The following is a 16,980-nucleotide window of genomic DNA, read 5'->3' as shown; positions in this document are numbered from 1 at the left end:
AACATTTTATTAGGGGCTCATACAACTGTTATCGCAATCCATACACACATCAATTGTGTAAAGCGCATTTGTACATCATTCTCAAAACATTCTCTCTCCACTTAAACCGACATTAGGTCCTCATTTTTCCCCTCCCTCCCCGCTCCCCCCACCCTCATGAGCCCTTGATAGTTTATAAATTGGTATTTGTAATTATTCTTTTATAAGTGTTAAAATCCTTCACATCTTTTAAGACTTGCCCAACAGTTTTGCTGTTCCTGACCTCTGTACCACCAGGTAATTGAAAAATGTATCTCTTCTTACAAAATTGCTTAACTCGTTAATCACCACGAGCAGCACACCACTAGAGCCCTTCTAGTCACTCCCTGCCCTTGACTCTAGATTGAATGCCAGGCTGAAAAGTAGCATTTTACTTCCTAGTCAAAAATTTTTATCCCCTGGGATTGTATCTTCTTTTGGATTTCCTTGAATACATAGGAAACATTTGGTTTCCTAACATCTGACCAAAGCATTGACCTAATGACACCTGGAATTCTCCCACATTTAGACAGCTTTCTCCTGTATAGAATTCTATTCAGCAAACATGGATACAAATTGAAATGGTGAAAATGCAGCATTTAGCAGTTTGTGAATCTATATTTGTATAAGTATTTAATTCAGGTCACCTCAAGTTAAGACTGCAGCTTTATAAGGAGAGGGGTCATGGAAGTTTTTGCCTCCCCTTGGGTTCTTAGGTACCTAGCTCACTGTGTGACAGTCAGTTCTATAAGCAACTTTTTATAACTTTCAACTTCTTTTGTGTCTTTCCACATACCCAAACGTATATTTTCTTACAAGACTTACATTTGTGAAGTAACCTTAGGGTTGGATAAAAAGGCCCTTCTCTCTGCCTAAAAAATAGTAACTCTCCATTTACTGTAAGGATTTCTATATGTTCGTGGCTGTAAAACAAATATTACAAAGTAACAAGTTAGATATTTCAAATTGGAAATCAAATGTTACCTTAAAATGTTACATTAAATATAAACAGGTACAGTTACAGATACAATAAGCTTAAGGTTACTTTGTTTCTTCCTCAAAGACCTGGTCAAACAAAACAACATTCAACTTTTTTTCCCTATAATTCCCAGTCCAGTAGATAGACAAAGAGAAAAATATGACCTCTTACAATCAACTTTATTTTGCATTGTTTCATTACATAATGGGATGATTCAATAAAATACATCTCCACTTAAAAACTGAAACCAATTACTCCAAACTGAATAAAAACAGTAAAAAAAAACCAGTAAACAAAGCTACATTGTGGTTACAGAAAACTACTTGAATATATGAATATTATTAAGTATTAGAATATAATAGTGTTGAAAATACTACTTATGAATATAATTTATTAAATATTCAGCTACGCAAAGCTTTACATAAAAAAAGAGACTTACCATCTTACTATTTTCACAGGATCTTTCTTAGGCATGATTTGATTAAGCCATGGTTCAATACCTGGAAATTGCTCTATCAATTGGTTCTTAATACCCTTAATAACTGAGGTTTTCAACTGGATACAGTTGGACACATTCTCTTTTTCATCAAATCTGTCAAATGATTTTTTACAAGGGGGAGAGAAAAAGGCATTTCTAAGCAGACATTATCAGTATAGCAAGTTAGACATCTAAAGCATGTATTTAGACACCTACAATAATTCTGAGAAGAAAAAAAATTACTAGCATTTCCCTTTTATTCTGCCCAGCACAAAACCAATGTCTTCACACAGCATTCAAATAAACTCACGTACACAGTAATTAGCTGGAAGAGGGGTTTATGAAGCATAGTTCCCATTTTAATCTATAGCCAGCTACAGAAACTCCTTTTCTGGAAAATCTTAGCCAATTCTACCCAGGAAGAAACACAGACTTCCTACCAATAATAAAACCTAGGTGAAAAACAAAGCCAAGAAGGGTGGAGGGGGGAGAGGGCACCTCTACCAGGGTTGAGATACAGAAGAAAATAAAAACTTAGCAAAACAGAAAACTGGCCCAGCTAGGCTATGTAATCTGTTTAGGATTTTCTTAAAGTGATGATTTACATATTCCCTATATATTTTTGTATACAAGACCCACCTTCCTTTGCCCATGTTCCCCCTTGCTCTTTTCGTCGGCCAAACCTGGAATGCAAGCCCACTAGATGGTTTCCAAGGATTTTTTTCCGCCCTTACCCTGAATAGCCTTAGGGTTAATCACGATATTTTCAAGACAAGGTTAACCTGGCAGCTAAGCGATAAGTATGACAAGCTGCTTGCTTCCTGTCACCCAGACTCCTTCACTCCCATGACCCAGGAAGTCAAGCCTTCCCCTATTCCGTCCATAACTAATAAACATAAGGCAGTGAGTGCGGGTCTCCCTTCTTAGTTAGGGAGACTTTGCCCTTAAAGTGCAGTGCAAAGATGTGATTGGTAGAACCCTAAAAATGGAGATAGGGTTTGGGGAAGGGGGCAAAGAATAGGGGTAAGCAGAAAGAAAATAGTTGGCTAGGAGACCGAAACCCAACTGCAGATTAGGGCTGGAAAGCTTAAAGTGTTGCAAATTGCGAGGCAGCGCACAGAACTATAGAAAACCTTAGGGAGTCAGGATGGCAGGGGAGGGGGAGAGAGAAAGAGGATCTTCGCTCTCGCCCTCTTCCCCGCCCCATTCCCACCGCCTTTGTGAGCAGCCGATGGAGAGACCATAGCGTGTCCTTACTTCTTGAACATGATCCAAGGTGAAGGGGGCGACGGTAGGGAAGGGCCCGGATGGGGAACGAAATTGAATTAAGAAGGGTCCTGCAGATACCCTTACACGCGGAAGGCCGGCACTGACAGTCGGAGAGGTTGTCGCCAGCCGGAAAGTGAGACTGTCGGTCGCGCCTTCCGGCTCAGTGAAATCTGACTACTTCCGCCCCTCTAAACTCCACGTTGGCGTTTTTGCCTTTTCTTTGGGGGTTACGATTACCATCCTGGAGGGAGTAGCTGAAAGGGCGGGACTTGAGGAGGATGGTGACTCACAGCCATTCGCCCTGGTTGCCGGGAGCTAAGACTGGAAGGGGCGGAGAGTCAAGAATGGCACCATTAAGACAATTGTACGGATTCTTCACAGGGTCAAGATTTCCCCGTGTTTCTTTGCTATTTTTAATGGAAATGGGTTTTGTTCCTGCCTGTGGCGAAGGCATGAATACCAACTAACTGACCAGCACGGACCCAGGCAAGCCAAATGACTTTATGTCACTGTCCAGCTAAATTTTAATTTCAGATAAAGTTGCCGTTCCCCGCCATAGCTTCCTGCTTACAAGTGGAAATATAAATCAAAGGAAATATATCCTTGAGGGATAGAAGTGCCCTTCCTCGAGCAATACTGCCCCCGAAGTCTCACAAGTGGAAACAGCTAAAGAAACTTGTTTTAACTGTGATTTTTAAAAGGAGCACTGATAGAAAAAGGAAAAAAAAATTGTCAAGGGTTTTGATCAGCAAAGCAAGCATAGAAAAAGAAAAACCTGTCTATGCAGTACATGGACCCACAAAGCAAATTTCACCGGTCTCTCCAGGGAGCAAATACTCCATGCATTTGAATTGTCCCACTAAGGCACCTTGTTTTGATTCTTTGGTTACCAGCAGTCTTCTGATTATAATTTGGCTCCCCTTGAAGATCTGCCTGAGAAAAAAATGTGCTATCCTCAAATCCACATGAACAATTATGTTTGTAAATTAATAAATTGGCATTCTGGTTTATACATCAGTCTCTTGAGCTTCATTATCGTGAATTCGAATTCCTAGCATCAGTCAACTCTGCAATATTTACAATGCTAAATTATGAAGATACAAATCAGAAGCTTCCCGCCCCGCGCAAAGAAAACTAAAAACAAACAAGCTCAGACTCTAAGCTGTGATCAGATTTTTTCCTAAACAGTCTTTAGGTCTTGACAGCACCCTGGGAATATAATATAAAATGAATGGAGTGTAATGTATTCATGAACAGTTACAATGTATTCACTTCAGCTGAGTGAAAAGTAGATAATTTATCAGATTTACAGTAATGACATCATATGTAGTAACTATACTAATACAAAAAGGCACAGAGATTAACATGGCCCCTATGCAAAGCTGACATGCAAATTCATGAAGCATTCCATAGCTGGAGGAGCCCTGGTGGCATAGTGGGTTAAACATTGGGCAGCTAACCACAAGGTGAGTGGTTCAGACTCACCTGCCCCCCCTAAGGGGAAGAAGGGCGAGGCTTTATTGCTCTGGTAAATATTTAAAGCTGCAGAAACAGCTTGGGGCAGTTCCACCCAGTCCCGTAGGGCTGCTGGTGGACGAGAATTGAAGATGGCAGTGAGTTTGGTATGGTTTACTATCCCAAAACAATCCACTGCCATGAAACTCAGCCACTCTATTTACATTTCCAAGGCTGCACATCTTTGGACAGACATGTGAGCAGACAACGGGATCTTTGTACCTCTGAAGCCCTGATGAGTTTAAGCTGCCGATCCTGTGCAATCCAATGCTTACCAGACAGTGCCACCAGGACTCTTTGGATAGTCCACTAGCCTCTTTTGACTAAAATTGAATCGCTAGTGACTAGCGATTAAATTTTAACTTGTATCTAGAAGTCAGCAATACCTGGTGGTGCCTTAGTTAAGCACTCAGCTGCTAATTGAAAGTTGGCCTTTTGAACTAACCAGCCTCCTTGGGAGAAAGATCACAGCACTGAATGGACCTTATTGTTCTACTCTGCCCTGATAAGGTCACTATGAGTTGACATCTACTCCACAAGTCTTTTAGATGATTTCCTAATTTCATTGCTTTTGTTTGAGAAACCCACTAATTTTATGCTTATAATAAAGCATTATCCAGAAAACCTGAACTATAAAGTAATAGTTAATTTTTAATTCGATAAAGTGGCACTGACACATATCACATATGTGGAAATAGATATACCATTACAAGTATATACATATTTTAATCCACTTTCACACCAATAATTCCAGAAACCAAACCTGAATTATGGCAAATTACAAATTAGTTGTTTGAGTTTTTTTTGTTAGTAATTAGATGCTCAGCACCCTTCATGAACCAAAACAAAACTAACTGCCATCAAGTCAATCCCAACTCAGTGATTCTAGAACTTAGTAGAACTGCCCCTGTGGGTTTCTGAGGCTGTAAATCTTTTACATGAACAGAAAGCCTCATTTTTCACCCATGGAGCAGCTAGTGGTTTATGACTGCTGATTTTGCAGTTAATAGCTCAACGGGCAACCCATTACCCAAGCTTCCAGTGCCTTCATCAGTCCCTTCATTCATAACCCATCTACAAAGATGCATAAGCAGGGTCCACGTTCACGGCAATGCATTTCTGGATATCGTGTTGTACATGATATGATCATAAAGTGGATTCTGTGTTTCTAAGGTTATATTTGAGGGTTTGTTCCTGACAAAAGACTCGTCTTCAAATAAATCACTGCTAGAATAAACAAAATGTCATTTAAAGAATTCAAACCTCTCCAAGGACTGAAAATAATGGACTGTATATATATGATTGCAATAAATATTTAAGAATTTTTATGTTTCAATCACAATATGTTCTCTATGCTGTCACTTGTCATAAATGCTCTGTGTAATGTATTTTACAAGGGTCCTTAATGTACATGCAGCACACAACACAAAAGCTCCTTTTGACTAAAATAAGTAGCCTAGCTATAATAAGCAGCGCTCAAACAATTATAGTTGCCTTCTTAGACTTTGAAAGGGTTTTGATAGGGTTATCTTGAGCTAAGGCCCTAAAATGTCACCCATGGAAGAATGCAGTGACACCTTTTCTTCCTAAACTGCTTTGAGCATTAGGCATGGCACTTGTGAGCATCAAGGAAAGAAAAGGTTTCCTTAGGAGCGAAGCCACAGCACCGAGCAGTAAGAACTGCTTTCACGCCAAGAAAAAAAAATGACCCACTGCCAGACACCCATGGGCGGCCTCACTTCTCTCAGAATCCAAGGGCTGAGTGGGTTTCCATTTGTGTTTTATTTCGCATCATCTCCCTCTCAGCCTTGGACCTGAGAGCCTATTGCAGTCTGGTTTTATATCTCCTACAGGGGAAAGACCTTCCTAAGACTTACACACCACCACCACACATCTTTCACCAATCACTCTGCAGAGCACAAATGAGAGATTCCATTGGCCCTGTGTAATGTTGAATTGAGTCCCCCCACCCCCAAAATTGGAATCCTAACCCTCAGTGGATGTAATCCTGTTTGGAAATACGGTTTTCTTTATTGGGTCCTTTGTCAAGCCACATCTGTTCAGGGTGTGTGCTAAACCTAATCACTTCTGAATTCTAAAAAGAGCAGAGTAGGTAGACAGGCACAGTAGATAAGATGGAGGATTGCCAAAGAACCAAGGAACACTGAGGGCTACCGATAAGGAAATTCGTCATGGCTGAGACCTTGATTTGAACTTTTCGTTTCCAGAACTGTGAGGAAAAAAAATTTCAGTTCTTTCAAACCACCCACCTATGCTATTTCTGTTACAGCAGCACTAGGTGACTAAGACACCCTGCTACTAATACCAGATCTTTCCATTCCAAATAGGCTAAGGAACACCAACAAAACAGCAGCACCTCCCCACCCCCAACCAAACCACACTCGCCGTGGAGCCCCTGTTGACTCATAGCAATCCTATAGGACAGAGTACAACTGCCCTGTGGGTTTCTGAGACTGTAACTCTTCTTTTTAGTGGTTTTCTTGATATAGTATTCACATATCTACTTCCATAGTTAAATCACTTTTTTAAGGAGTTGTTGATACATCATCACAATAAGTTCTAATGCTCCCTACCCTACCCTCACACCATGAGACTGTAACTCTTTACAGAAGGAGACAGCCCCGCGAGGAGCAGCCCAACCTATAACCACTATGCTCCCCCAGTCCCCCACAAATATGGCTCCATTTGAAGAAACTTGAGTGCTTCCTATTTATCAGAAGATCAACAGAACTTCTTGCCAAACTTGTGAGAAGCCAAATCCACTGCGCCTACTTGCTTGTTTCCCTTTGTCACTATCCAAAATGTAAGCACTACTTCATTTACTGTGTGACTTTGAGCAAATCACTTAAGCTCTATGCTGATCCCCTTATGTGTAAAATGAAAATTCTACTTCAGGGGGCTTTTATTTGAATTGCGTAAGATGATCCATGTAAGATAAATACGGCTTCAGGAGTACTACTCTTCACCATCTACTCACCCCCACTCACTATGATTTGAACTCCTAACCGTGTTAAGAACTCATTGCCAAAAAACCAAAAAACCCATTGCCATCAAGTCAATTCTGACTCATAGTGACCCCACAGGACAGAGTAGTACTGCCCCTGTGAATTTCTAAGACTGTTTCCTTTACAGGAGTAGAAAGCCTCATCTTTCTCCTGCAGAGTGGTTGGTGGATTGGAACTGCTGACCTTGTGGATCACACCCCAACACATAACCATTAGACCACCAGGGCTCCCAGTGAATACTTTGCTAGATGTTATTATTTCTTGCTCTCCTCCCATATTGCTCTGTGCTTCTGCTCCTCGGATCTGATCGCCCATTCTACCTTGTTGCTCTGGAGATGCTTCTGTGCCTCCTGGAACTGCTGACCTTTTGGTTAGCAACTGAACACTAACCACGATCTCATGGATGAGTTCCCCCAAAACCTTGTTCTAACTATTGTTACCTCTCCTGTATTTTCTCTTTTTTTCCCTTCCTTTTTATAAACTGTTTTACTGGCACATAATCCAAATAGCTCTATCATATCAATAAGAACTGTCCAATCATTACTAAAATCAATTTTAGAACATATTCTCCTTTCTTGTACTCATTGTTATAAGCTCCCCATTCCCCACCCCCATCCTCCCCCGCCATACCCTCAAGAACCCATGAATCCAGTTACTGTCTATAGATTAACCTATCCTGGATTTCATATGCAGAAAAACATGCCCCTCAAAAAGCCTAAAAAACTAACAATCATAAAATAGAGAAAAGTTTCAATAAAAAATAAACCAATTACAAGGATCTACATATAACCTCCTCCCTGGGGGACAGACAACAGAAAAGTGGGAGATGTCGGACACTGTAAGATATGACAAAATAATAATTTATAAATTATCAAGGGTTCATGAGAGGAGGGAGGGAGGGGGAGGGGGAAAATGAGGGGTTTATGCCAGGGGCTTAGGTGGAGAGCAAATGTTTTGAGAATGATGAGGGCAATGAATATACAAATGTGCTTTACACAATTGATGTATGTATGGATGGATTGTGGTAAGAGTTGTATGAGCCCCTAATAAAATTATTATTTAAAATAAAGTAGAAAATATTAAAAACTAGAAAGATTTAAAATTGGTCAAAATGGAGATCAAATGATAAGGTGTTAATCTCTCCTGTATTTTCTCTTTTTTTCTAATCATTTCATTAGGGGCTCATACAACTCTTATCACAATCCATACATACATCAATTGTGTAATGCGCATTTGTACATTCATTGCCCTCATCATTCTCAAAACATTTCCTCTCCACTTAAGCCCCCAGCATTAGGTCCTCATTTTTCTCTCCTGTATTTTCATCCTTTACTCTTCTACTGACTCCCTTCAGCTTTTTCTATGCGAATGAGCCCACATTGTATAGCATTACAGAAGTATAATGACCATAATAATAGGTAATGCTTATTGAGTAGTCCTGGTGGTATAGTGGTTACACATAGAGCTGTGAGCCACATGGTCAGCAGTTCGAAACCACCAGCAGCTCCACAGGAGAAAGATGGGACTTTCTACCCCCTTTACAGTTACAGTCTCAGAAACCTACAAGGAGTCACGATGAGTCAGCATGTACTCTATGGCAGTGAGTTTGGTTTTCGAGTTTAATGTTTACTGCTTACCCTGTGTCAGTCACTGTTGTAAGTGCTCACATGTCTTATCAGCTCTTTTAATTCTCAGTGTGACTCTATGAAGTAAATCCGCTTTGTATTCACATTTTATGGATGAAGAAACTGAAGGCAAAGGGGCCTAAATAACTTGCCCACACCCAGCTAAGTGCCAGAAGCTGATTTGAACCCAAGTAGTCGCAGCTCTGTGCTTTCTAAATGGCGACAATTAAACTGCTTCTTCCCCTCATCTTTCCCTGCCTTGCCCCTATCTGCCGCCTTCTTCCTTTGTTTCCCTTTCTTCCCCATAGGTAATGATTGATGAGTATCATACCTTTCACAGGGGTCACCCGATTCATAACAGTAGCAAAATTACAGTTATGAAGTAGCAACGAAAATCATTTTATGGTTGGGGATCACCACAACATGAGGAACTGTGTATTCAAGGGTCATGGCATTAGGAAGGTTGAGAACCACTGTTCTAAAGGAAACCTTTGTCAACTAGGCTGGGCCAGAATTCTCAGTGGTTTGGCGGAAGAGGCCTAGAAATCTCACATCATGTGACCCGCATAATATAATCAACTCCATGCTGGGCCCTGCTGTGAGCAAGCAAACAGTTATAAGATTAGGGTAGAATAAACCCCCTTACTCAGGTCACAGCCCTGATGCAATTGAAAAGTTTCCTTGGAGATGTGGCCTATCTATATAGAAGTTGTGGAAAGCTCACTTGCTTTCTGCTGGAACTGAATTCTGCGCCTAGTTTATCAAGCTGTAGTTCTTTGGACTTGAGCCAATAACCTGCCATATTGCTTGCCACTTCCAGGAGCCATCATCAGCCTGTCATCTCATCTGACGTGCTGACCTTGGATTAATTTGCCTCTCCAGTCACAAGCCTGATCTGCTAACCTTGGATTTAATTCCCCCAGCAGCCTGTAGTGTTCCTGTCAATCTTGGGTTCATCAGCTCTGAGTCACGGGAAACTTCTAGCTTACACTCTGATCCATGGATTTGAAATCGCACTTGTACACTTCTACCCATTTATACAACTTTATGAACTATTTTCTTGATATAAATTAATATTATGTGTGTATGTGTGTTCTCTAGAGAACCGAGCCTAATAAAATGCCTATTATTTTCCCTTTGATTTACCGCTTCCCCTGCAGCTGTCAAATGCTGGCTAAATGTTCTCTACCACAAGGTGGGAAAGGTAGGATAGGAATAACCTTTGCTCCTTATTGACACTCCCAGACCATCCTGCCTCCTTCTTCCCTAAAATTCCCCAATGTTAAATTTCATGTTATCAAATTACATACCCATCCACTACTACTCTCTGCTGTCATTGGCCAATTTCTACATTACCCCCACCCCTATCTCAAAATTAATTTAACCCCTGTTGTGTTAGACTGGGTTGACTAGAGAAACAAATCTAGTAGCATATATGTATAAGAAAGAGCTTTCTATCAAAGAGTAATTGTATATTAAGAAAACATCCCAATCCAGACCAGATCAAGTCCGTAAGTCTGATAGTAGCCCATAAGTCTGATACTAGCCCATAAATAACTCTTCAGCCTGACACAGTCACATGCAATGATGTAAAATAGGAAGATCACAAGCCAGTGGGTACAGTCTTGTTGATCCAATGGCGGTGGACACACCTCTAGGATTCTGGCTGTCATTAGTGTGGCTCCTGGTGGCTTGTCAACAGGAATGTAAAGGAGAGAGAGAAGGGAGAGAGGAAGTTACCAGAACAGAATCCTAATGAGAAGGCCATGCCCACAAGAAGGCATCATTAGGCTGTGACCTGATTGACAGGCTAGACTCCACCCCTTCACTCAGATAATTATTTGATTTGCACTAGACCCTCCAATCCATTAATCCTCCCTGGTCCTCACCATTCTCACCCCTCTTTACCCAGCTAACAGTCCCTAGCCAATCATTATAATCATTCCATTTCACATATCCTCAATTCCCTTTCATTCTTTTACTTTTATATACTTGCTTGGCAAAGCCATGGCCCAGGTCAAATCCAACCCAGCTCATTCTGTGCCTACATCCAGACAGCTGAATGTGTCTGCAGATAAACATACAATCATACTGACTGGCTTCATTTTCAACTTATGATCACTCATTTTTAAGTGAACCCTTAACTGCTTAGCAATCATATCTATCCATAGGCCACAACTGTCCAATAAAATGTTCTGCAGTGACCTAAATGTTCTCTAATCTGTGTTGTACAAAATAGCCACTAATACATATGACCAGTATATCTAAATGTCATTTCAAATTCAATCGAATTTTCAGAATTGGTTATTTTGTTTGTTTTCTGTCTTTCTCATTTCCCTGCCTGGGTTGATCCCTTGAATACCAACAGAGAGCTGCCAGGGCGCCCAACAGAGTATTCTGGAACCTTGCAAGTGTCACGAGTTACTGATGGTGGACCTACGGGCTTTGTACTGATCAACAACGCACAGACCAGTTTCCCTGGGTGACTTTTTCTCTCCTCCAGCCTCCATCACCTTCCAAAGCCTCCCAGCCCACCACTTTACTTATTTCAACATATGTACCCACACACTGTGCCTTCGCTCCTGCTATTATGTATCAGTGGGTCTCAAAATATGATCTGAGGACATGTGAGAATTTAGGAAGTCCCCCTGTTCCCGATTTACATAATCTGTATAAGGTTGGAGTTTCTTTATATGTGTCTACCAAAATAACATCATAGCAAAGTGTATGCAGAAGAAATGAAAATTCAGCTCCATTAAGCCATCAATTAAATTCTTTTGAAAAAATCCTCATGGAATCTAGATTTCCTGGAACCACCTAAGGCTGGATGAAACCCCTGAAATTTTTGCTGTAAGATCATCTTTAAACCTTAAAGTAAACATATCTCCCCTGCAATCTTCTTGACACCAAACAGTAGTTTAGCTTAACTAGTACAGAATGTCTGCAGTGGTTAAGAGTTGGGCTGCTCACCGAAAGGGAGTGGGGTTGAACCCATCAACTGTTTCTGCTGGAGAAAGATGAAACCATCTGCTTCCATAAAGCTTTACTGCCCCAGAAACCCTAAGGAGCAGTTCCATTCTGTCCTATAGGGGCACTATAAGTCAGAATCCGCTCAACTGCAGTGAGTTTAAAAACTTTGTGTTATTTTTATACGGGGGCAAATTGACATCAACTAGAAAGATTTGATGTAAAAACTAAGTGGGCCATGAGTTTGTGCTAATAGAAGAGGAACAGTTCCAAAAAGAAAGATGAGAATGGTGGCCAGGGCCTGACTCATGACTATACAACTCCAATTCCCCGATCCTCATCAAGGACACACCCAAGCAAGCCACCTTAGGCTACGCCCAGCCCCACCCACCTACCAGGACTGGTTAGGGGAGTGGCAGTAATCCATTTTATAAAGCACCCTGAAGAAAGGCAAGTGTATAGCCTGCTAATGGTCAGAAGGAATTCAATGAAGGTTTAAGCCACAGGAAGATTTCAAAGGTAGATTTACGGCTTTAATTGTGATTCATAGCTTTCTACAAATGAAGTGCTCATAATTCAAACTCACGTAGTACATATTTTCAACAACAAAGATATGTAAATTACAAGAAAATAATATTTGCAAAATTGCTAAAGGATGACACTCTTCTCAGTATAGTTTTTGTTCGGAAAATCTTATCGTTCATAAAAATGTATCATATTAACATGCAATATTTGCAATAAAGCTCTTTCACAGTGAGTTTTTTTAATGTGTAATACAGTAATTCAATACATAAGGAGCTCTGGTGATATAGTGGGCTGTTAATCACAGGGTCAGCAGTTGAAAACCACCAGCCATTCAGTGAGAGATAGATGAGTTACAGTCTCTGAAACTCACAGGGGCAGTTCTATTTTGTCCTATAGGGCTGCTGTGTCTTAATCGACTCGATGGCAGTGGGTTTGGTTTTCAGAGTTTGGTGGTGCTGTTGGGTACATAGTAGACTGCTAACTTCATGGTTAGCAATTCAAACTCAACAAGCACCCACTCCACTAGAGAAAAATGAGACTGTTAGGTCCCATAGAGATTTCCAGTCTCAGAAACTCTAGATAGGATCACTATAAATCAGAATGGATCAATGACAGTAGATTGGTTAAATGTTAATAGATATAAGCCACATAAAAGCTCTCCAGGGGGTTTAATACATTTTGACTTCCCACCTTGTATTGTGGAGGACCCCTGGTGGTGTAATAGTTATGTACACATTGGACTGCTAACTATCTGCAAAATCAACAGTTCGAAACTACCAGCCGTTCCTTGGAAGAAAGATGAGGCTTTTTACTCCCATAAAGAGTTACAGTCTTTATGCCAATAAAACTGTTGGAGGAGACTCACTCACTCACTCACTCTCTCACGCACACTCACTCACTCTCACTCACTCACTCTCTTACTCTCTCACTCACTCACTCTCTCACTCTCTTACTCACTCTCTCACACACTCACTCACTCTCTCACACACTCTCACTCACTCACTCTCTAACTCACTCACTCTTACTCTCATACTCACTCTCACACTCTCACTCACTCTCATTACTGACTCACTGACTGACTCACTCTCTCACTCACTCATTCACTCTCTTACTCACTCATTCACTCTTACTCTCTTACTCATTCACACTCTCTCACTCACTCTCTCACTCTCACTCACTCTCTTTCTCACTCACTTACTCTCTAACTCACTCTCTTACTCTCACTCACTCGCTCGCTCACTCTCTTACTCACTCATTCACTCTCTTTCTCTCTCACTCACTCACTCACACGTTCTCACTCACTCTCTCTAACTCACTCTCTTTCTCACTCACTCTCTTACTCTCTCACTCACTCACACACTCACTCATTCACTCACTCTCTCACACTCACTCATTCACTCTCTCACTCTCACTCACTCTCTTTCTCACTCACTTACTCTCTAACTCACTCTCTTACTCTCTCACTCACTCACTCACTCTCTCAGAAAAAAAAATTATAAAAAAACTGTTGGAAGAAAAAAGGAAAAAAGAATTAGAGTCTCAGAAACTCACCTTTTCCTATAGGGTTACTACGAGTCGGCATTGACTCGATGGCAGGGAGTTTGGTGTGGGTTGGACCCTGCATGATCCTTCTTCACTACAACTTCTCCCAGTCCCTGAGCAGACAAGGAACATGCTGGGGGCTTTCCAGAATGTCTTACTCTTAAGGTCAAGTCTATATAGAAGCCACAGGATGAGGGTCCTGAGCACACAGCCTGACCCTTGGGGGAATAAGACAGCAGGATGGGAAAACTAAAAGATCTGAGATAAACAGAGCCAATGTTCAAGAGGATTTTCACTCCTTTTTAATAAAGCTAGTGTGTCTACTTGTGGACCAGTTCCCCTTCTTCTAGGCTACTTCAGTTCTGCTTAATCACTCATCCCCTATCTCACCTGCATCATTGTTTTTTTGTTTGTTTTGCTCACTTTACTGAATCACTCCTACTTCACAAACACAATTCTCTTGATCCAAGTTCTCTCTCCAACTGTATTTATGTACTCCCGTCCCATCAAAATGGCTGGAGAGTCACATTTTTCAGCTTTCCCCTACGGAGCACCTTACTCCGTGTCCTGGACAACGGCCCTTTCTGGTCTTCAGCAACAGGCTTCTTTGCCTTCTGGGTTCCCCTTTGGATTTTTCTATGACAGATGCCGCAAGAAATAGGAGAGTTGAAGATATCTGAGGTGTGATATTTATTCCCCAGTTTTCTCTATGCCGAGTTTCAGTAGCTGTGATTCTCTACTGAAAGCCACTTTCGTGGTTCTAGTAACTGCTTCCTCCTCTGGACTTCTGAAGTCAAGCTGTGGTCATGTCTCTTCACCCCAACCCCATTCCTTTTCATCTTCCCAAACCTTACCCACTGCTTTGTAAATAGTCCAGGAAACTCTCAATTCTTCTATTTGAAATAGACCATCTTTTCCTACAAGGATTCTGGCTGACAGGATTGCCTTACATTTATACTGCATATATGTGTTTGTTTCTTTAGGGTTTGTTTTCCAACACTAGATGGTAAGCTCCATGAAGAGAGGCACAAGGATTCCCTGCTGGATCCCCAAAGTCTAGAGAAAACCTGAGATAAAATTAAGCATGCACTCAATGTTTGTTAAATGACTACAATATCACATTTAAAATGCTTACACACGAAAATGTATTGCTTTTACATGCCTCTGTGAGCCCTGGTGGAATAGTGGTTACATGTTGGGCTTGGATCCACTTCGAAAATACCAGCCATTCCTCTGGAGAAAGAGGAGACTTTCTATTTCCGTCTAGGACTAGATGGATGGGGTGCGACCAGCAGTGCTAGGTTGGCGATGCTCTGGGTGGGTGGAAGGTTCCAGAGGTGTTGCTTGCTGGGACCTGGTTGCGAAATAGCTGGCAATATAGGGAGCGGAAAGCTGTGGGCACTGCAGCTTGTACCACAATCCATTTTAGACCATTTTCTTCTTCCTTGTACTCATTGTTATTTGTGTTCTGTTTTGTTTTTCAATTTTGGCAAACAGATATACAATAAAACATTCTCCTATTCAACAACTGTACATGTATACTTAGTGTCATTGATTACACTCTTTGTGTTGTACACCATTATTGATAATCTTCTCCAAATTGTTCCACCACCATTAAAATAAGCAATGCCCTCTAAGCAAAAACTCTTCCTACTTCATCCATGTTAACCATAGGTCAAGTTTGGTTCTTTCTTTTTCTTTTTTTTAGTAGTTTTCTTGATATATATTAACTTATCATGAATTCCATAGTTAAATCACAATCAATCTGATCTAATGCTCCCTCCCCCCACCAAGACTTGTTAATCACCATTCTTCTGATAATTGCCATCGCAGTGGGTACAAGTACATCGGTGGCAGTAATTAACTTAAAGGTTAGTGTTTCATACTCACCCAGCAGCACCATGGAAGTAAAGTCTGGCGATCTGCTTTCATAAAGGTCACAGCGAAGAAAGTCCTAAGGAGTAGGTCTACTCTGTAACACATGGGACCACCGTGACTTGGAATGAACCTACTGGCAGTGGGTTTGGTTTTGGTGTAGTGGGTAGATGTGAACAATCCCTGGGTAGTACAAATGGTTAATGTGCTGGACTCTAACTGAAAGGTTGATCAGTCCACCCAGAGGCTCCTGGCGGTACGTGTCTGTGGGGTGGTGGTGGGGGGGGTGATTTACTTCCAAAAATCAGCTACTTAAAGCATTATCAAGGAAGCACAGTTCTGCTGAAACATAATTCCATGAGTTGTAATTGACTTAAAGAGCAACTGGTAGTAGTGTGTGTAAGGTACAGTCTCACTGTGGTTCTGATTTGCTGTTCTCTCCTGATGCTGTTAAGGATATTTCCATGTGCTTACTAGTCATTTGTATATCGTCTTATTATTTGACAGTTTTATTTGCACTTCTTCCACATATCATACAATAGTTCAGTCATATCAAGGAGAGTTGCATATTCATTATGTACAATGTATATCTTCTTTTGAGAAATGTCTATTCAAGTCCGTTCCACAACTATTTGACCCCATTGTGGCAGCCACTGTGTTCATCCATCTCTTGGAGGGCCTCCCTCTTTTTCACTGCCCCTCTACCAAGCATGACGTCATTCTCTAAATATCACTAAATATTTTCTTCACTTCAGTAGGCTAGCTCATCATTTTTTGATAAAGTCCTTTGTTGAACAAAACTTTTGTTGCTTATACTTTTGGTATTATGCCTAAGAGACTATTGTCTTAACACCCTTCATTTTTCCTTTTAAGAGTTTTACAGGTTTAGTTCTTAGAGCTATATCAACTATCCATTTTTAGGTGCCCTAATGGTGGAGTGGTTATAAGTTTGGCTGAGATATGAAGGCGTGCATTCGGAAACCACCAGTTGCTCCACCAGGGAGAAAGACAGAGCTTTATACTCCCATAAGGAGTTACCATCTCAGAAACTCACAGGGGCAGTTCTACCCCGCTCTATAGGGTTGCTATAAGTCAGCATCATTTTGATGGCAGTCAGTTTGATGTTTTTTGCTTTCTTTTTTTTTTTTTTTTTTTTAATTA

The 16,980-nt window shown here is 41.0% G+C and overlaps 1 protein-coding gene across 3 annotated transcripts in view; it reads right to left on the bottom strand.

Moving 5' to 3' along the window:
* Positions 1-2,977, bottom strand: part of MCTS1 (MCTS1 re-initiation and release factor) — a 10,133-nt gene extending 7,156 nt beyond the window's left edge. For 2 of the 3 annotated variants that reach the window (XM_004713051.3, XM_045295862.1), the window contains exons 1-3: positions 2,115-2,202; positions 1,437-1,589; positions 844-941 (exon numbers count right to left, since the gene is read on the bottom strand). In XM_004713051.3, the coding sequence (XP_004713108.1) occupies positions 844-941; positions 1,437-1,589; positions 2,115-2,128 (265 nt within the window). In that variant the 5' untranslated portion in view covers positions 2,129-2,202. Of the gene's footprint in view, positions 1-843; positions 942-1,436; positions 1,590-2,114; positions 2,203-2,732 lie in introns of those variants that run through there. The other variant, XM_004713050.2, reaches the window with a different exon arrangement.
* Positions 2,978-16,980: the final 14,003 nt, after the last annotated feature.

The sequence above is a fragment of the Echinops telfairi genome, unplaced genomic scaffold (assembly GCF_000313985.2).
Source record: "Echinops telfairi isolate 266 unplaced genomic scaffold, ASM31398v2 ScPeMD7_6080;HRSCAF=6971, whole genome shotgun sequence".
Lineage (NCBI taxonomy): Eukaryota > Metazoa > Chordata > Mammalia > Afrosoricida > Tenrecidae > Echinops > Echinops telfairi.
The sequence above is the reverse complement of the archived record's forward strand: the minus strand, read 5'-3'. Positions and strand labels throughout refer to the sequence as shown.